At 42.8% G+C, this 21,743-nt stretch overlaps 1 protein-coding gene across 22 annotated transcripts in view; it reads left to right on the top strand.

The window, feature by feature from the left end:
- The window catches only part of ENOX1 (ecto-NOX disulfide-thiol exchanger 1), a 626,515-nt gene that overhangs the window by 586,565 nt on the left and 18,207 nt on the right, over positions 1 to 21,743 (top strand). For all 22 annotated transcript variants that reach the window (XM_035302562.3, XM_035302561.3, XM_035302569.3 and 19 more), the window contains 2 exons: positions 3,501 to 3,603; positions 15,561 to 15,646. In XM_035302562.3, coding sequence (XP_035158453.1) covers positions 3,501 to 3,603; positions 15,561 to 15,646 — 189 coding nt within the window. The remainder of the gene's footprint in view (positions 1 to 3,500; positions 3,604 to 15,560; positions 15,647 to 21,743) is intronic.

Here is a 21,743-nt window from a genome sequence, read left to right as displayed (position 1 = left end):
GGATCCAGAGCTTAGTCAGTAGTGACTCTTTGACTGGTCATAAGTTGGTCCACCTCACTCAGTGCTATAGACCATTCAGTAGGCTTGGACACACCCTCAACTCTAATGGAAATGATGATTTTCCTTGGAGATTCTTGAGGCCGGTTTACTATAAGATGCGAGCACTCCTTGGAGCCTGCCTGATCAGCTTCAGTGATCCTGTACCACTTCTAGCACAGTTCTCCCTCTAGAGGAGTCAGAAAAACAGCTCTAACTCCAACCTGGAGCAAACTCACAGAGGTCCCCCAAAGCTGGAGTGTCTTCCAAGCCTCTGGTTTCTGTTAAGCCCGGGCCTGCTCTACTGCTGTGGGAGCCACACGGAGATGTGTCCACTCCAGTCATTGGCCATGCGTCAGAGCACACCATTTGTAGTCAGCAGAGCACAAACTCCAGTATCCAGTCTCAAGAAATACTTCCAAAGAGTGGTGATCCTAAAGCTCTTACCTTTCCATACTCATCTTCCCAGCCCTGTCTGGCTCCTAGTCGACGTTGTTTTTCAGCAGCATTTCTCTGAGCCTTACTCAGAGTACCCCTTTCTATGTGATTCCACTTTTGGACCTGGGGAGAGAACAGCATTCTCAGGTGGTCTGTCTTTTCTGCCCTTGCCTTTCTCTACTGGCTCCTGACATCTGCCTACCCTCTACAGTCCATTTCCCTCAATGAACCTGGATCTCCAACTATGCGATGGCCCCAGGACACCACTCAGTCTTGGCAATTAATGTGGGCCTGTTATCTGCTAAACTCATTCTGAGAAGTTTCATTTGGCCCCAGTTATCATCCAGGCTTGAACAGATCACCCTCTGTTGGAAACATTATTTCCACTCAGCTCCAGGGTTCATTTTTTGTATTTTTTAAATGATGCAATTGTTATCCTAGTTAATTGCATCATTTCTTTCTTCCTACACCTATCCTCTTTCTTCCTACACCTCTCTTGGGAGATCTTTACGGAGCCTCAGCCTGCATCTTCTCAGCAATCTTCACCTCCCAGGCCCAGAAGTCCAGCGCCATGTCCCTGTGGGACCTATTTGTCCTTAGCGCACATCACTAATAGAACTCAGCAGGCCCATTGACCCCACTACCCCGGAAAGATGATGTGCACACACGCAGACCTACTCTGCTCCGGTCCAGACAGCCTAATCAGAAAGTACTAAATGTTATTTTATTATAGAAGGAACTTCTACTTCCTTTCCTGTAATTTCTCTTTATAAATGTTCTAATCCCATCTACGTAAGCGTTTTGATTTGTTCTCTTTTAAAATTCTTCATTGTGTTTCAGTTGAGGCTGACTCCCAAGATCCTATGTCTGATTTGTAAGAGCATCTTTCATCTCTAGTAACCTTTGATGACACTAGCTGGCTCCAGACTCAGCTTAGACCACTCCCCAAACTCCTCCTGACTCCTGTCCTGATTGGAATGTTCCTACCATCACCTGAGGCCTGGAATACCCACTAGCCAACCAAGTTCTCCCCGTGATGTATCATCGCATCACTGTGATTTTCTCAATCCTGCCAAGTTCTCCCCATGACATATCATCACATCACTGTGATTTGCTCAGTCCTGCCAACCAAGTTCCCCCGTGACGTATCATCGCATCACTGTGATTTTCTCAATCCTGCCAAGTTCTCCCCGTGACATATCATCACATCACTGTGATTTGCTCAGTCCTGCCAAAGTTCCCCCGTGACGTATCATTGCATCACTGTGATTTTCTCAATCCTGCTAACCAAATTCTCCCCGTGACGTATCATTGCATCACTGTGATTTTCTCAATCCTGCTAACCAAATTCTCCCCGTGACGTATCATTGCATCACTGTGATTTGCTCAATCCTGCCAACCAAGTTCTCCCCGTGACGTATCATCGCATCACTGTGATTTTCTCAATCCTGCTAACCAAATTCTCCCCGTGACGTATCATTGCATCACTGTGATTTGCTCAATCCTGCCAAATTCTCCCCGTGATGTATCATCGCATCACTGTGATTTTCTCAATCCTGCCAAGTTCTCCCCGTGACGTATCATCGCATCACTGTGATTTTCTCAATCCTGCCAAATTCTCCCCGTGACGTATCATTGCATCACTGTGATTTTCTCAATCCTGCCAAGTTCTCCCCGTGACGTATCATCGCATCACTGTGATTTTCTCAATCCTGCCAAGTTCTCCCCATGCCGTATCATTGCATCACTGTGATTTGCCCAATCCTGCCAACCAAGTTCCCCCATGACGTATCATCGCATCACTACAATTTCTCAATCCTTTTCTTTGCCCTTTTTCACTTCTCCTTCCGTCTTGATCACTTGGTCTTCCGCAAGTAAGTGACCTTAAGAGGAGCCCTAAAATGCTCATCAGACATTAGCAACTGCAGTTTCTCAGTAGAGCCTTCTTTCCCGGCAACTTCTAATTAACCCTGGATTACAAAGTAGTAGCTCGTAAGTTAAATGAAGCTCATAGATCTGTTTTGACTGGGATGCGCTGAGTTTATTTTTCTTATTTGAATGCCTTCAGGGGTGGCCTTCACTGTTGCAGGCCCAGCATGCTCCCAATACTTTCTATATTCTTGGATCTGACCAGTTAATATGTACTAAGTAGATAAATATCTCTCCACTTCCAGTCCTGGGAACACCAGTCAACCATTTGTTCAAACCTTCTGAATTCTTTGTCCAGTCGGCTCTCCCTACCTGTCCTCTGTCATTCCTGCAGGTTGTCATTCCTGCTCCTACTCAATATATGAGTCCTTTGGAACCATCTTTCAGTGAGCAACTTTCCTCCGATTAAGACTCAGTGATTCTACTATCCCGTGTATGCAGGTCATATATGCAGATCATTAAATTGACTTTCCATTAAATCATTCCCCATTTTGAGTCCTAATATCAAAAGTCTAGGAGGGTATGAGTTAAATCTTTATCTCTGTTAAAAGACCACAGAAAGAACTAAAAGTAGTCCAGCCTCGATGCTTCATGTGCTATTGGCTTGTTGTACAACTCTTCCTTTTTAGTTTTCAAACTTAAAAACACTTCTAACAATTCTGTCTTAGCTCTCCAATAGGCCCTGTCTCTCCACACACTCACACACATTACTAGCATGGTATTATAAGTCAGTATCCTGTATGCTTTCCCAAAGATTTTTCATATTTGAAATAAAACACATTAATGTAGCTATAGTCAAATAGAGTTTTAATGAACAGAGTTTAATCAAAATATGGACAAAAATCTAAGATAATTTGTGCCAAATTTGCCACTTATGCAGATAATTACATGGCATGCTGGGAACAGTATCGAGGAGCCTAACTTTACAGTTACTTTTCTACTATTGGGCAAATCGATCAATTGTATAAAAGATTGGCTCTTTAGTTATAAATAGAAGTGATGACCTCATCTATAGAGTCTAAGAGATCTGGTGTTTTTATTGACATGCGCAGAATCTACATAAACCCATGAATGGTTTTTGGTTTTTAACTTTACAGGAAATCAATGTGTTGACCGTTGCATTGGTCAACCAAGACCGAGAGAACAATATTGAGAAGAGAAGCCAAGGCTTAAAATCAGAGAAAGAAGCTCTGCTAATAGGTAAGGAAATTCTGTTGTCTTCATCTGGTCTCTTAAATAATTATTAGGTCATTAACTTAATATTTTATTCATTCACCTCCAACTTGTTCATTTAAACAGCATTGCCTTCTGGTCAGAGGTGAGATTAATTTCATCAGACTATATTACATACATTTCAAATTAGTGGCATAGAAACTAATGGGGTATTGCTTTTCTGTAACTGTATTTAACTGTCAGACATAAAACTGACTTCAAGAAGACATTAGCTTGCATCTCACATGTCACAAATCCGAATTTCTAAGTTTGGGCATGCCACTTCTAACTAGAGGCCAGGTTGCATCTAGTTCCAAACGAAGCCACATCCCCAGGCTCAAGAGCAGCTTTGAACCCTGAGATTAAACTCCAAGCCCCTTAGCAGAGGCCACATCCTAAAGTCAGCCCCAAGGCTAGACCTGCAATGCTGGGAAATAGGGGCAGGCAGGGTACTGGTGCTAGGCTAATCCAGGACTGTCAGCTCCAGGCGTCTCTGTCCAAGTTTGGATCCTTTGTCCAGGATGAACTAAAGAAGCATCCTCAGTGGATCCAGATATCGTACTTACTTTCGCAAGGAAGAGTTCTCGAGGACGTGCTGGCAGTGTGCCTGGAAGCCCATCTTAGATACCTATATATTTAAGGCTGTCTTTGAAGCCCTCAGATCCAGAGGAAGGGAAGCCACAACCCTCATGCTGTGATGCACAGCACCGATGCAGCTACACCTTGCACTGGACCCCAGTGTGGGGTTGCAAGCTGAGACTGGCTTCTTGGTGGCATGGTTAAGAGTGAAGAATGAGGCGACTATACATGCAAAACAAATTGTTATCCTACAGTTCATTATCTGGCAGAAGTAGTCGCATTTTCTTTTTCTTTTTTTTTTTTTTGAGACAGGGTCTCACTCTGTCATGTAGGCTGCTGTGCAGTGGCATGATCTCGGTTCACTGCAACCTCTGCCTCCTGGGTTCAAGTAATTCTCCTGCCTCAGCCTCCCTAGAAGCTGGGATTACAGGTGTGCACCACCACACCCAACTAATTTTGTATTTTTAGTAGAGACGGGGTTTCACCATGTTGGCCAGGCTGGTCTCAAACTCCTGACCTCAGGTGATCCAACCGCCTTGGCTTCCCAAAGTGCTGGGATTACATGTGTGAATCACCGCGCCCAGCCCTGGTTGCATTTTCTGAATACTGCACATGCTCACCTAAAAATGACAGGTACACCAAGGCCTAGAGAAGCTGGCACATGAGGAATTAAATTCAAAAGATAGTCCAGAGTCCATCCATCATATATAGATTTTTCAACTACAGGGTTATTGAATATGACATCAACTTAGAGATACTCCAAGGAAAACCAATTATTTTTTTTTTGCTCTGATGATATACAGCTGTAATAACATGCCAGGCATGAGTCTCAGAAGACATGCTGATGTGCTCTCAGTTCCAGGAACCAAAAGGAACACATATGTAGTTGGTAACTGGATTTTTCTTCTATTGGCAAACGTGTCCAACTCTGACAACTGTCTCTCTGTCACTCAGTGTGACCAAAGTGTGATTTTCCCTCTAAGGCTTTTACGGTATGAACAAAGCAAATAATGATCAGCAGCCAACTTTTCCCTCTTTGTTTAAGAAGAATTCTGTCCATTTGAAGGTTAAAAAGATGGGAACTGATCTCTATTTTCTGTATGTTTTTCCACTTACTGGAAATTGCTTCCCCTTTTATTTCAGGTTTTAATTTGAGAGCACAGTTCCTTTACAGTGTTTTCCAAGTAGCTATTAGGTTTTATTTATATATGGACACACATATATTTACGTTTTTAGTCAGCTACTTCAAATATTTTTAAATAATATGCTTTACATGCAGTGCATTAATGGGAACAGGTAGGAAGATAACATTTATAACATGCTATGCCTGCTGATGTCTTTGGCATCACAAAAAAAATGATAAAATTAGTTAATTCAAGTGTGTTAGAAAGAAAAATATTAGTCCAGATCTTCAGTAAAAAGCATTCACAACCAACTGTAAATTTTCTAAGACATTTCCCTACACTGTTGGTCTTTTGAACTAGTTTTATATTAGCATTTGAAGTCAGGAGTAAAGCAAAAGAGAAACAGGGGTGACACTTACTTTGAATCAATATATAAGAATATTTAGGGGCGAAATGCCAGATGGGGGTGAAGGGGAGGAAGGCAGCAAGACACTGCCACGTGTGTACCTATGCAACTATCTTGCATGTTCTGCACATGTACCCCAAAACCTAAAATGCAATAAAAATAAATAAATAAATAAGAAAAAAAGAATAAGTAGGTATAAGGGAGGCCAGGGACTTCAGTGTTTGATGAAAATAAACAGGGATGTAACTTTCCCTTCAGTTGTCCATTATCTTGCTCCCTTTCTCCATATTTTATTCTTCTTGATGATATTTTGACAACAGATGTCATTTCCTGGCCAAACCCACATCCAGAACACCTATATATTTCTACTCTCTTGTAACCAAAGAGAGGATCATCCTCCAGAAGAATGCCACAACGGGGAACGGTTTCCAAGACCAGCAAAACGGACCCTGCCAAAGGCTGCAGCCGCTTCCTGCCACTGAAGGGTCCAGTCTGCGAATGGAGTTTGCTCATTCATGCTTTGTAGACACCTGAATGTTGGGTCCATAAAGATCTCCCCTGAAGCTTCTAGAATCTGGATATAAATTGTGATGGGGACAAAACTGCTCTGGACCAGAATAAAGAGAAAAAGGATTTCCTGGTGCTGGGGCTACATTTCTCCCAAGAATTCTCATATGTTGAATGATTTTAGGAGCCCTCTGGCCTTCTGGTACCTCTGGAGCAGTCATAAATACTCTGCAATTCCCCTGAAATCTTCCCTTGGAATAATTAAATCAGTAGAGAGGACACAATAGTCATGCTCTAAGCCAGCCTAGAAGGAGAAAATCTCCCACAACTTGGAAATATTAGTTGGCAAAACCTTCATCACATCTGCATGCTTATAGTGTATGCTGTATGCCAACATAGTCATGTGATCAGTGCCCTCTTGGGCCACATAAATGTTATATAAGACATGCACACTGGCACAAAGCATTCCCTGGAAGAGAAAGGAAGTGAGGAAAAAACCTCTTCAAATGGATTCCATCTACAGAGAGAAAAACATTGAGGCTAGAACTTCCTAAGCCATGGTAATTATTTGTGACACTGATTCATCTGGGCAAAAGTGTATGTTCTGTCCTGACATTCTCATGACCACTTTATAAAACCAGAATCTATTTCAGGGCATTTAAGTTGGTACTTATTAGGGAGGATCCATCGGGTTTTATTGACATGGAATTTTGCAGACCTGGATCCTGAGTATTTTTAGAGTTTGACCATTCTGATAAACTTTTTTCTTGACAATCAATGGGTTTTCCAATTCAACTAAAGAAGATAGGTTCCTAGAAAATACTTTACTATTGTGATTTCTGGGATATTTTATAATCAATTTTTCTCAAGACAAGTTGACATCTAATTGGACCTTAGAGAATTCTGTTTTTATGGGGACATTGCAGGGTAGTGTTTTATGTTTCTTAACGCTATAGTAACCAAACATAAATAAGGTCAGCTTGACATTGAGCAGTGTCTATGCCGGAACTCCTAGTCCATTTCACATATGGCCCACATGTTGGATTGGCATACACTGAAGTTGTTTGGGGTAGAGTGAGTCATTACTTTTGATTTGGGGCCAAAGTTTTGGAGCTGTGTTTGGCTGGAGATTGTTATGAAGGAAAAATGGATCAAATTTTCCTATTAATGAGCTAATAGTTCTGGTAGCTCTGGGTCCATATCACTCTGTCTTCTCTTGCTATAATAATATTAACACAATAGATTTCAATCCCAGCAGCTCTGATTGGCATCCTGGTGATGCTCGTCATTGTAAATACTACCCGGATGTAGCCAAAAACTTCTCCACAACGTTTTAACTATTTGCAAAGCAGCTTTTCTCTAAAACCTCCCTGGCCCCCCGAGAACTATCCTCAGGTTGACCATGATTAGGCAAACTTCATTACATATCCTGAGTCCTCTGCACATCAGGACGGACACATCGCTTCCATCACAGTCTCCACCTCACAGGCGCACACACCCAGTCTATACAGGAAGTGGAATGTTCCTCCTAACATGAGTATTAAGAAACAGCTGAGTGTAATATGGAAAAATGTTTTTAAAGAGGATTAAGCAATAATTTTTGATGATTTCAGTGAATAAAGTTGAGGCCATATTTAGGCTGTACCTGAGAAAATAATCTTGGGAATATGTTCCTCTCTGAAAGCTACTGACCATAAAGAATGAGTCATTGACCTCAATCTTGTTTCCAAGGCACAAATGTCCATATCAATAAATCAACAAACATTTGTCAAGAGCCTAAAATAAGAATAATCAGATTTCATTGTGGAAAAGAATTATCTAGGCAGACGATGTAAAAGGCAGAATCTTTAGCCTCACACACAGGTGTGGTGGCTCACGCCTATAATCCTAGCACCTTGGGAGGCTGAGGCAGGAGGATCACTTAAGCTCAGGAGTTCGAGACCAGCCTAAGCAATATAGCAAGACTCCCATCTCTACCAAAAAAAAAAAAAAAATCAAAAAGTTAGCTGGGCATGGTGGCATGCACCTGTGGTCCCAAACCTACTTGGGGGTCTGAGGTGGGAGAATCTCTTAAACCCAGGAGCATGAGGCTACAGTGAGCTGTGAGCAGCACAACTGCATAACTGCATGGGTGATAGAGTGAGACCCTGCCAAAAAATGAGAGAGAAAGAGAGATCCTGTTCATTGTAATACAGACGTCTGAGGGATACTAAAGCAAGTACATCTGGTACCATGTTTTGAGAAACGCTGGCCTGCTTTGTGCTAACCCATGTGTTAGCCGATGGTGGAAAAATGCTCTCCCCTCAAGAAGTTCATAGATAGAACACAGTTAATTACAATGAACTGGTTTGTTCTAAAATTAGAGACACAGAGAAGGGGTTACTTATGCTATAGATGTCTCGTCAGAAGAAAGGACAGCTGAGCTAGCCCTAAAGGATGAAAATGTTTTCACTGGATGGATAAAGAAGTTGGTAAGGGCATTTCAGGTACCAGAAACAATTCATTACTGAAGGGCTCAAATATAGTCTGAGGGGTTTAACTGAAAAAAATAAGACCGAGAGATAAATATTACAAAACAAAACTAATCAGCCATATAAGACTAGGGTTTGTACTCACCAAGCAAGTGGAACAGACTGCTTTTTTGGAAAATTAAAGCTTTTTAGAATCCCAAGGCACTGAGAAGCATCAGCCCAAACCACAAGTGTTTGATCAGTTTCCTACAGTTTCTCTCCACTTCTATATGTGCTTCATGGCTCTCCAGCTGCCCACAGACAACTGTCCCCTCGTGGCTTAGTAGGAGACCCAGATTTTGCATGGGTTTTTTTCCCGCTGATTCTCCAGTTCAACATCCATGGAGCGTTTATACAGGCTTCAACATGAAACAAGACTATTTCAGGCTGGTTTATGGTTAGGCCTCTGGTGATTCCCAGAAAGATGTGACTGTGTCTAGAGACACAGCTGTTCATCTGCAGAGCCAAGGTCTCTGGAAAGCCCCAAGGTGTCCCTCTATCCCAGTGAGCTGATAGGCCCCAGGGTCTTTTGAAGTTTCCCAGGAGACTATCAACGAGGGTGGATGTAGAGAAAACTAATCTCAGCCAGAACTTTACAACCTGACACGGAGAGTTTGGAATAAAAACTCCAAGCAGCCTGGGGAAGGGGAGTATGTTCTGGAAAGATTCCATCTCTCATTCCACTCAAAGAGAATAGTGTGCTGACCAAACTGGATGCACAAAGTGATGCTTTATTCTCATCGGGAAACCAGTGCAGTTAATCTGTGACAGGGCTAACCCATCCCACTCCCCTCTTTTGCGTAAGGATGGACTGCATAAGGATGCGAAACACGGGAGTGGGCTGGGTTAGCCCTGTGAGAAACCATAATACCTGATGCCCTCTAAGCAGCCCCAGTCAGCGGGGCAGAGGGTGAGGTCCTAAATATCTGTGAATTGAGGCATTTCATCCACTGGGTAATCTAAGCCAAATCACTTATCCAGTGTGATGTGTCAGCCTTCATACTGCATAAAATTAGGAGGTTTGATTAGATGGTCTTTTTCAACTCAATTCTCTGTAATATACGAGGACTATCATGAAAGCTGCATTGCCCCTTAGTGATCCTGTGTATAAGTAGAGGATCATGTGCATCAATATATAAACATGGATTCTACTATCTTGTAACTTTAAAACAAACGAGAAGGAAACTCTGTCTTGACGCCATGACCTCTTCCCTCCAACAGTCCATTTCCCACCGCTGTCCAAAGCAGGATTCCTCCAACAGGCTGTGCTCACAGTCTCCGTCCCCTTCCCTCCCTCTCTCTCCAGCCTCCTCCAGTCTGGCTTGCATCCTCACACAAAAACCATTCTTTTCCACAGCACCAGAGAATTTCATGTCACCAATTTCTCAACTCCCCGGAAGCTACTATGCATGGTTGACCATCCACATCTTCTGGAAATGCTTTCCTCACTCCGCCATCGTGGTGCTGCACTTTCTTATCAATCACACCCTCTCAGAGACCCCTGAGAGTTTTCTTCAGCTCACCTCTAAATTTAGGCTTCTTCAGGCTTTGGTCTTGAGGCCTCTTCTCTACCTAGGTAATCTCAATGAACACTTTGGCTTCAAATCCCTTTTGGTTGCCACTGACTCACAAATTTATACCATGTCCAGCTGCTATTTAATATTCTTCATTTAGATGCTAACGGACATCTCCAAGTTAATAAGGACAAAACAGAACTCTTGATCCCCCTTTTTTCTACCTTAACGTGCTCCTCTCCAAGTCTTCTCATCTGAGAAAACAGTCCCACCCAGTTGCTCAAGTGAAAAACTCCTTACTCATCTTTCCTTCTTTCCAGCCTCACTGCTCACACCACCCCGTGCTTCTGACTTTGGAGTCCATCTCTCCCTTTGCAGTCAGATAACAACTCAGCACTCCAGGTCTCATGCAAACACTTCCAACTGGTCTCCCTGTTCCCCCCGGCTCTACTCTCCACACAGCAGCTTGAGAAAAGTTTTTAAAATGTAATTCGGATCATGTCAAGCACCTGGTTCTAAGCAGGAACATTGGTTTAGAACATTTAGAATTTAAATCTAATCCAAACGTTTTCCCCTGGCACACAAGGTCCTGCATGATCTGGCCCCCCACCTACCGCTAAACATATGTTGTGCCCCTTTCCAGCCCAGTGGGTTCTGCCAGCTCACTTCCACCTCAGGGCCTTTGCACTGTCTGTGGCCTGTACCTGGAATGATATCCCCCAGACTTTCCGTGGCTGGCTCCTCCTCATCTCACACTTGGGAAGGTCTGCTTTCTCAGGGAGAGGTCTTCACATGATCACTGTATTAGTCCATTCTCACACTGCTGATAAAGACATACCCAAGACTGAGTATTTTATAAAGAAAAAGAGGTTTAATGGACTTATAGTTCTACAAGGCTGGAGAGGCCTCACAATCATGGTGGAAGGGGGAAGGCGAAAGGCATGTCTTACATGGCAGCCAACGAGAGAAGTGAGAACCAAGTGAAAGAGGTTTCCCCTTATCAAACCATCAGATCCTGTGAGACTTATTCACTACCATGAGAACAGTATGGGGAAACTACCCCTATGATTCAATTATCTTCCACTGGGTCCATCCCACAACATGTAGGAATTATGGGAGCAATCATTCTAGATGAGATTTGGGTGGGGACATAGCCAAACCACATCCGCTTTGTGTAAAGTAGCACTCCAGCAAGCTGCAGGTTTCCCTTCTGTCCTCTTCCCTGATTTATTTTCTTCATTGTGCTAAGCACTATCTAAAAATATGTATTTTTCATCTTTGTGTTTATTATCTGTGTTGCTCACCTGGAATAAAATTCCACAGGACCAGCCCTTTGCCTGTTGTATACAATGCTGTGCCTGTAGCACCTCAGCACCTCCTGGCTGCTCAGTGTGGAAAGTATAAAATAAGTGATGAAGTAGTACAAATCTGGCCCTATTTGGTTAATTTAAATACTGCTTCCTTAGTCTTAGTGAGGCCCAGTAGTGAAAATAAACTAGCTGGTTTTGATGGGAGTAGCTCACAGTGCTTTTGGGTATCCAGTTTCAATGGGCCTTCCTAACGAGATTTGCCACAGACATCCAGAGCTTTCTAAAGTAGTTTTTAAGATTCCAGGATGTGCCAAAAGCCCAAGAGTACAAACAACCTCCGTCGTTCTTTTAAAACTTTTTAAAATTAGCTACTTAAGATGTTTTTTTCCACTTGTTGGAAACCCGTTCTCAAATATGAAGGCCTTCTCCATCTCCATGGAAACAAGCAAGACCAACTGTTGAGCCATCCCTTTGGAGATCCACCAGTTCAGATGTAAGCATTTTCCCCTTAGTTATGAGAAAAACCGTTTCAGTGAAGATTTTCCTTGCCCAAAACATCCAAGTTACTCTCCTTCTAAATCCATGACAGGATGGGTTAAGAGTAAGAATTGCCAGTGAATAATACCTCAAAATTACCTGGTTTTTGAAAGATCTGTTACTACTTGTAGAAATGTTTAAGGTTCTTATTTATCCCCATTTATCAATAATAGACTAATAGAAATTTTAAACAAGTATGCTGGCAATTTCCAGGTCTGGCAAATAAATACATTCAACATATACCTGTTGTAAACGTGCACTGTATTCTGGATATGGAACCAGAACACACAAACACTAAGAGCACAGCTCCTTGGGGTGCAGACCCAGGATCAGGGGTGACAGCAGATAGTGGAGGAGCAAATCCATGTTCACAGAGGGTACAACAAAAGAGGCCACTCTAGGTCCTCCCATTTCTGGTGTCCCTAAATTACCCATGTCAACACTTGATCTCCTAGGCTAAGAGTTATCAACCTTTCCCCCAACCCACCCCATCCTCCTCTGACTTGCCCTATTCATCCTACTAAAGACATTTAAATTGATAACCAAACACTCATGGGCATTTACAGGAGGCTGTAGGTTTTGCAGGAGATGTTGAAGACTCTCCATCCAGGAGGGATAATAAGAAAAACGCTGTTATCTATTTGCTCGGGTGCCTGGGGTAGTTTACGTAAGACTGCTTAAGTCTTATGCCCTCTTTCCCCATGGGAGACTCACACACCCTTGTCACCCCAAAGTCTGCAGTGCCACTGCCACTCCCTGTCTCAGCCCTGCTGCTTAAGCATATGTCCACCCAAGGAATGCTGCTCCCCACCTTGCAGCAGCCCTCATCTCCCTGGGAGAACCCTGTGGGCAAGAGAAAAAGCTTCCAACTAGGAGCATCCCCTCACTTGCTCACAAAGCCAAAGCTGACTCTTCCTTCTCCCTCCCCTGCCCTCCTCTTGCCCATCACTTGTGGGAGGCTCTCTGTGGAAAGTGGTGGCCACAGTACCTGGGATGGTCAGTGAAAGCCCCACTCACCATCCTGAAACAGAGGGGATTCCCTCTACACAAATTGTGATTCAGCCTTTACTCTCTCATTCAAAAAACAAGACTAAGCTCCAGTATTTGATAGTACAGTAGGGAAATTATAGTTAACAATAATTTACTGTATACTTCCAAATAGCTAAAAGCAAAGCTGTGGGTGCTCTCAACACAAAGAAATGATAAATGCCTGGGGTGACGGCCATGCCAGTTACCCCGATTTTATCATTACACATTGTATACAGGTTTTAAAACATGCCATGTACCCCAAAAATACGTACAACTATTACATATCAATTAAAGTTTTTAAACAAGAAATGCAAATGAAAGTAATCATTTTTAAATAGTTCTATTTTAATTTTCTGAAAGAAATCCCTCATGAGCTTTTGTATTTTAACTCTCATTAGTAATAGAATTACTTACAATGCCACTTCACCAGAGTTGAGAATTTCAGACCCAGGGAAGTAGCTGCCAGGTCTCTAAAATTAAAATATAAGTAAATAAATAAGGGGAGGGGACAACACAATGCTACCTGAATACATTAAAAGTGGCTATTTTGCCACTTAAAGATACTTTTAAAGTACCATCATTACCTTCTACCATTGCCATTATTGCAAAAAAGGACATTTTGACAAGAAAAAAGGAAGAATATAACCTCAGAATAAAATGGTAGTTCTTTGTATCTCAGAAAGAACAGGTCAGTCTTTAAAAACTGAGATTCTACGTTTACAGGGAAATGTGGGAATTGTTTCTACCTCCCCATCTCACTGTACACCTCCAGAAGCCCTGGAAAAGCAGTATTCTGAAGACAGGTCTTGGAGAGTCCGGTTCTCTGTCTCAGCCTAAGGATGAACTGGTTACTTTTCTTTAAAATCTTGACACTCATCTTATAGCATCAGGAGCCATGAGACCCTATGGCAGATCAATTCAGGGTCACCTACAAATATAGGATGACCTAGTACAAGAATGCTGTGTGCGCCTATGCCCACCCGCTTGCATTTCATACCGACGAGGGTCTGCCCTGTGACCTTTGGCTTCCAAGCATGAAGGCTCACAAAAATCAGAACATGAAGCCTCACCCTCAGGTTTATTCATCTTGAAACCTGTGAGACCTGTTTAGTAGAATGCTAAAAACATCAGTCTGAGCACAACTTTTCTCTTTTTTCTTTTTCAACTTTTATTTTAGAATCCAGGAGTACATGTGCAGGATTGTTACAGAGGCCTAGTGCATGATTCTAAGGTTTGGGGTATGACTGAACCCATCTTCCTGGTAGTGAGCATTATCCCTAATAGACAGATTCTCAGCCCTTACCCTCGTCCCTGTCTCCCACCTTTAGCAGTCCCCAGTGTCTCCTGTTCCCCTTCTTCTGTCCATGAGTACTAAGCTCCCACTTACAAGAACAGGGAATATTTGGTTTTATTTCTGCATTAGTTCACTCAGGATAATGGCTTCCAGCTGTACTGATGTTGCCACAAAGGGCATGATTTCATTCTTTTTTATGGCTGCATAGTATTCCATGGTATATACATACCACAGTTTCTTTATCCAATCCACCACTGATGAACACCTGATTCCGTGTTTTTGCTATTGTGAATATCAAGAGCACAACTTCTTAACAAAAAACAGTCTATAGTCTGTGGAGTTGATCATGTTCACCATTTTGATTTTGGATCCAGGAGCAGGGAGAAGAGGAAGGTAATGCTTTTCACTTCATTCCCGACACCAACATCCAGCTTTGCATTTGTCAGTACAGTGTTGACAGTGTACTTTCATGATGGAAAAGCCTTATGATTTATAATCAAACTGCAGCCAAACCATCCATTCTCTGACCTTTTAAAATGATCTTGTAAATTACAGCAGCAGGAAGGGGAGAATGAGTTGGCTCCTTTTAAACAAGAACAACGACCAGGGAAAACAGCAAATGTTTCGGGAAGAATTTGGGCTTCCTTCAATGACAGTTGGGGGAAACATAGATTAAATACTTCTCATAACTGGCAACTGTAATGATCAGGAAAATTTGAGGCAGTGTGATTTCTGACACAGTTGTATGAGCCATTTTCATAGTGCAAAGTCCGCTGAGGGAAAGCAAAGATAATTTTATCCTTCCAATAACTGTAATTTTATATTGGTAAATCAAGCATAAAATTGGTAGTTGAAATGCTTCCAGGAGTCTCTGTTTTGAAATACCTTTATTCAGCTGTATATTATCTCAGAGTCTAGCTTTGCTAACTACTGTCATTTCAGGAGATAAAGTGTTCTGTTTGCCATGTTACTCTGTCTTCAGAATGTGCTATTATTGAATGTTTGTTGATGGCTGCTAGAAATGGCAAGACCATAACTCAGTCTGGCAGACCAGTCACTGGGGTTAGATAGCATTATTTAACGAAGACTCTCATTTGCCTTTGAATAATTTCCAATGTTTGCCTTTTTAATTCAGGTATCATATCAACGTTTCTTCATGTCCATCCTTTCGGAGCCAATATAGAATATCTTTGGTCCTACATGCAGCAACTGGACTCCAAGGTAAATTATTTTTCTCGAGTGAACTTTCATTGCTAAAATTTAGAGTGTCGATTGCTGGCTGCAGGTGGACTCTTCATAAGTTGCACTAGGGATGTAACAGCCTCTGGGGGGTTATCAGCCCTTCTCTTTTGCAATGACCTCAGTTTTTGGCAGATAGTTCTCTACTTTTTGCTTGCTTTTGTCTTTGTAGAAAGAAAAGCAGTTATCCAAAATGATAATGACTTTCGTCAGATGCCAAATTAATTTGAAAAGCTTAAGAGATTTAAAAGTATGAGTTCACCTGAAAGTTCCCAGAGTAAGGGTGAAATCAGGTGAGAGCGGCTAATAGGGCATTATCCTTAGACCATATTCTTATAGGATTCCATATTCTGGACTTCACACAATTGAGGAAAGATCATCCCAAATAATACAAAGATCTTCTGTGACTCAAGAAAGCTGTATTAATGGCTGTTTTTCACCATTGTTCTCTAAGTGGAAAAAAATGACTACAAAGTTCTTCTCAGCTGTACCCCTCCAGGCTCACATCCAGAGGCAGACACCATTCCTCACCTCCCTGAAGCTCAGTTTTTCCCATCTGCAAATGAGCTGTACTCCTAGCCCATTGCAGTATTTGTATGCCCAAAGAGAAGGGACAATGGCAATATGATTTATGTGTCAAATTCATATGAACAATGGGAAGGGCCCTGTCAAAATAAAACAATATTGTTAACCAATACTAGGGAAGCCCAGGAGCAGGGTGAACACAGAAGCAAAACAGAGAAGCTAGAAAAGCCAGTGAGTCACCTGTCAATTTTTGTCCTAAAGAAAAATGGAAATAAGTAAGAAGGTCCTCCATAGAGCACAGAAAAATGCATGGGATCGGTACGACCAGACCAGCAGCCTGCAGTGCTGTGTCCCTGAACAGACACAGATAAACCATGCCCAATTTTCAGTGGCCAGCGCGCATCGAATGACTGCCTTGTGTTCTTATTTTGATTCAAATAATCTTCCCAACACTGTTGAACCTCTTAAATGAACCTAACTTCCTCTTTGAGAGGAATCTTTTCGGTCAAACAGATTCATGCCTTTTATGACAGGGTAGAACAAGACAGGGTGAAAGGAGTTAGAACCTTTTTAGATTCTTGAGGTTCGGAATCATCCGTTGTTTTCTCTGTGGTTTCCCCTTTAACATGAAAGCATTCCTGGGAAATTGAGATGAAATGAGAAGGACTTGCTGCACCACGTTACTCTGCCGTGACACAGATTGGAAGGATTTCTCTGCTGTTGCTTCTCCTTCGCTAGTACCATTGTTCCTTAATAGCACGGCCACCTTTGCCTGGAGGATTAAACAAAACCCGGCTTGCACCAGTGTGTCTGGCAGAGAATAAGCCCTCAAGAAATGATTCCTGTTTGCATTGTTGACATTTCTGTTCTCCTCTTTCTGAAGTCCCGAGTGGGACGTCTTTGTTGAGAAGAGGTTGCTGTTTTAGTAGGAATTGAAATAGCCAAGAATCCACTTGTCATTTTTATCAGAGAATTTCAGGACTGTTTTCTCCACGCCATCATCACAGGCTGACACCTATGATGATCACCAGTGAAGTGTGTGCGCGTGCGGGTGTGTGTGAAAATCATCTCCTGGGAACGGGAAGGGATTGATCAATAATGAATTGATTTGTTGGGGGCGGGGGTGTGAGAGCTCTTGTTTTATTCTTATCCTCAGGGCTCAAGTAACAGATTTGTGACTCCCTTATCAGTGTCTTAGGAGAGAGAGAATTCATATGCCTGGTCCCTGGCCATTAGATGATGGGCCTTTCTGGATTCAGCCAAGGGAATTGCATCTTACCAGACTGGTACTTTTATTTTGGAAGATGATGAAAGTATTTCCCTCACAGAGGAAACACACGAGGTGTCCCCCGTCTACCCCCAGATAACCCTCCATCTCCTGAATGAAACGCCCAGCAGAGCTGTCAGCTTTCCTCCTCATGCCTGGGGTAGAAAGTATATTGAAAAGTGCTCCAAACTGCTGGGGACCAGGGATCAGACCACATGTTCTTTCTATTCCAGTGAAGCTGAGAGGATATTTAGACTTTTTAATCCAGAGAGCAAAATCCAGTGCCCACCCTGTACTGATGAGAGGAGGGAAAGCAGGCTCAACCCAGTCCAGTAATGTCACTGTTGTTAGGATTTCCCCAAAGGCTACATATGGGCATAATAATGACTACAAATGGAAGGAATTCATTTAAATTATGCTGGGCATGTACATTGCACATGGCTTCCTAAAACCATGTAGCCCAGTAATAGGCTATTTTCCAGTTAAATGTTATTCCTGCTCTTGATAATGACATTTGCATATTTCTCTTCCTGGTCTTATCTAAATTACCCACTCTCATTCACTCGGTTCTCTTGTATCAGAAACTCTTGAAAAAGTCAGAAAGATCGATTCGGAGGAAGCAGGGCAAGGGCTAGGGGACGATGGCTTCTGAAGCTTTGCTGAGTCAAAAATCATGCCCAGAGCACAGCAGGCAAACTCTTCAAAATAGGCAACACTTTCATGAAAATGGTTTCTGATCAATGCACAGAATCTTCCCTGTCAGCCCCAGGGCCCATCGGGCCCAACTTCTTGTCTGTCCTAAGCAGCCCAGAAGATACATTTGACTTGAGCATTAGCATATGAATACTTCTCACAGTGAGGAGGAGGGGTCTGTCTGCTCTTCCCTGTTTATGTATCCTTTAGGAGATGAAGGCTCCATTTTACAAGCGTGTCTGGCTGCTCCCTCTACACACCTGCAGCTTCTTCCCAAGGCCCATAGTGAGGAAGATTTCGTTCTGAAAACCAGACTCGGTGTAATGTGGCCACAGAGGTTTGAGGATATAGAAGGACCTGCTATTTTGGCACGACACCACTGTGACCAACTTTGGAGGTCATGGGCATGTGTTACATTTCCCACCAGAGGGGAAAAGTCACTTGCATACTACCTCTGCAAAGACAAAATTTAAACGTCTTGGCTATGCAAAGGAGATTCAAATCCTGCTTTAATTGGATGGCATTCTTCCCCAGACTCTAGCCAGGTGGTGAGGGTGGGTGAAATGTTCTCAGTAGTGTTTGTGAGATTGCCCACCTAAGGATCTTTAATAGCATGCATATTCTGGGGTTCTCCTTAAGAGCAACCTGTCACAATAATATCAACGAGCGATTCTTTAGACAGACTGTAAAGAACGTGTGTTTTAGATATCGTGGCACTTCTGGAAAACATGACAGCAGAGATGACAGTACTTCCCGCTTGACTGAAGAACAAAAAAGAAGTTGCACACCACAGTGAGAGAAGCTGGTAAGGCTGGCAGGGACCTAACGAATGCTGGGATGACTCATTGCTTTTCATGTACCCAGCACTGTCTTAGGGACCAGACAGGAACAGGAAATGGTCAAGGTACAAAAGAAATCTAAGTTAGAACCGTGTTCTCAACAAGCTTGTAGCCCAGTTATGAAATAACTTGAGAATCAGACGTGAGCTAATACAGTGCTAAATTGGGTAGGGAAGATATTTTGTGAGACAGGAGTTAGAGAAGGGTGAAATCTGAGAGTTACGATTAACAGTAACGTACCCTCAAGTCCATGCTTCTTCTGGTGGCTTTCCTCTGGAATGCTTCAGCTAACATTGCTACATGTCTTTCCTTTCCCCTCTTTCTGTCTACCCTTTCCTCTGGAATGCTTTAGCTAACATTGCTACATGTCTTTCCTTTCTCCTCTTTCTGTCTACCCTTTCCTCTGGAATGCTTTAGCTAACATTGCTACATTTCTTTCCTTTCCCCTCTTTCTGTCTACCCTTTCCTCTGGAATGCTTCAGCTAACATTGCTACATTTCTTTCCTTTCCCCTCTTTCTGTCAACCCTTTCCTCTGGAATGCTTCAGCTAACATTGCTACATGTCTTTCCTTTCTCCTCTTTCTGTCTACCCTTTCCTCTGGAATGCTTTAGCTAACATTGCTACATGTCTTTCCTTTCTCCTCTTTCTGTCTACCCTTTCCTCTGGAATGCTTTAGCTAACATTGCTACATGTCTTTCCTTTCCCCTCTTTCTGTCTACCCTTTCCTCTGGAATGCTTTAGCTAACATTGCTACATTTCTTTCCTTTCCCCTCTTTCTGTCAACCCTTTCCTCTGGAATGCTTCAGCTAACATTGCTACATGTCTTTCCTTTCTCCTCTTTCTGTCTACCCTTTCCTCTGGAATGCTTTAGCTAACATTGCTACATTTCTTTCCTTTCCCCTCTTTCTGTCTACCCTTTCTTCTATCCTTCCTTCCCTCATTTTCCTTCCATATTCTTTTCTCCTTTTAATTCTCTCCGGTCTATCTTCTTGTATCACTTTCTTTCCCCCCTTCTCTTCCTCTACCACTTTCTTGCTTCAGTCCTTTAAATTCCTGACTCGTTGTCTTCTTTCCTCTTTTCTTTCTTTCTCCCTTCCTTCCTTCCCTACCTTTGCCCCATCTACATTTTGTATTTCTCTGTGAACATTTACTGCAAGGTGTCTGGGTGCGCTAACACTGTGCCCTGCCCAGGATGTGAAGTATGAACATGATTTAAATGTGCATTGAAGGTGCAAAGTCAGTTTTGCCCATGTAATGAAGTCTGGTTTTCAAATGGCTTCCCTGATGCTCCAGCCTCTGCCAGTCTTTTCAGTGCCCCAATTTGGAGCCCCGCTTCACCGGGCTTCCCTTGCCTGATGATGTGGGATATGGAGCCAACCACGATGACAACAAACTGATTTGCATCTGCTTGTGTCCATTTGTACATGTGCTCAGAGGCTGGGCCAGGAGGCAGCGGGCTTGGCCTAGAGTCAGCAAATTAGAAAATAAATCAGGCAGATTTTATATATGACCTCTGTGGTGTTAACACCTCACAAGCTCCTTGGTTACACAGAGCCTTTTTTTTCCTTCTCATGTTTGCCTTCTTTCTTTTTTGTAATTATAGCAAATAAATCCTTCCTAAAAGTGTAAGAAAGTTTCACAAAAAAGAGGTAAAAGAATCCACTGACGATATCAAACATTGAAAAGATATAGGCCACAAATTTCTTGGGAAAAAAAGCTAGCTGAGTAAGAGGGTAATCAAAACTTCAGGGTTATGGGTATCTCCTCCGCTTGCTCGAGTACTAACTACGTGGTGTATGGGAAGAAGATTTCATAGTCATGGCACCTGTCTCTAACCTCTATCACAGTGCTGCACAGTGGTCTCTTAACCACGTGTATTACGGTCTCCTCATGATACGCTTGGGAGTGAGGGACTGCATCACTCTGAAAGCAGGGCCAGATTCAGAGGCCCTGTTCCAAATTCTACCCCTTCACTTACCTGCTAGGCAAGCAACAGCTTTTCCTTGGACCCCAGGGCTCCATCTGTGAACAGGAGCAGGAGCTTAGAGAGAATACCTGGTCTCAGAAGTGATTCGGGGAAGTGTTGAAATGCATGCTCTGAATGAAGAGACCCTCCAAACAGGTTTTGTGTGAGCAACATGGCTGTTTATTCACCCGGGTGCAGGTGGGCTGAGTCCAAAAAGAGTCGGCAGAGGGTGGTGGGATAGGAGTTGGTTTTATAGGTTTTCGGGGTAAGCAGTGGAAAGTTACAGAAGTTACAGTTTGGGGCAGTTTTTGCAAGCTTGGAGGGGGTCATAGGATCTGGAGTCATGAGTTTGACCAAGGTCAGTTACAAAGTCCAGTTGCCTTATCAGTTGAGTCGGGAATAAGGAACAATAGAAGAATGTCTGAAGTTAATTAGTCGCTGCAGGGGTTGATCATTCTTCCCCTTTTTGTGGTCTTCCAGTTACTTCAGACTTTCTAGTTCCAGGAACTCATCTGGAGTGTCCACACAGGTCACAGAGGTTATTGTGGCATCCATGGCACCATCAGTCAGCCTAAAAACCTTACATTGCTGTCTTTTTATATTAGTGATACAAAGGAAAAGGAAATAAAGAGCAGAGGGCAGTGAAATACTGGGAAGGCCAGCATGGAGGGTGATGGGGGATGTTTCTCAGGGCTTCTTCAAGCAGGATTATGGGCGGCACAGAAACTTAAAAATAGGAAAGAATTTAGACTGCTGGGAGATCTCAGGGCAAAGGGTGATATCATGGG

The sequence above is a fragment of the Callithrix jacchus genome, chromosome 5 (assembly GCF_049354715.1).
Source record: "Callithrix jacchus isolate 240 chromosome 5, calJac240_pri, whole genome shotgun sequence".
NCBI classification, from domain to species: domain Eukaryota; kingdom Metazoa; phylum Chordata; class Mammalia; order Primates; family Cebidae; genus Callithrix; species Callithrix jacchus.
The sequence above is the reverse complement of the archived record's forward strand: the minus strand, read 5'-3'. Positions and strand labels throughout refer to the sequence as shown.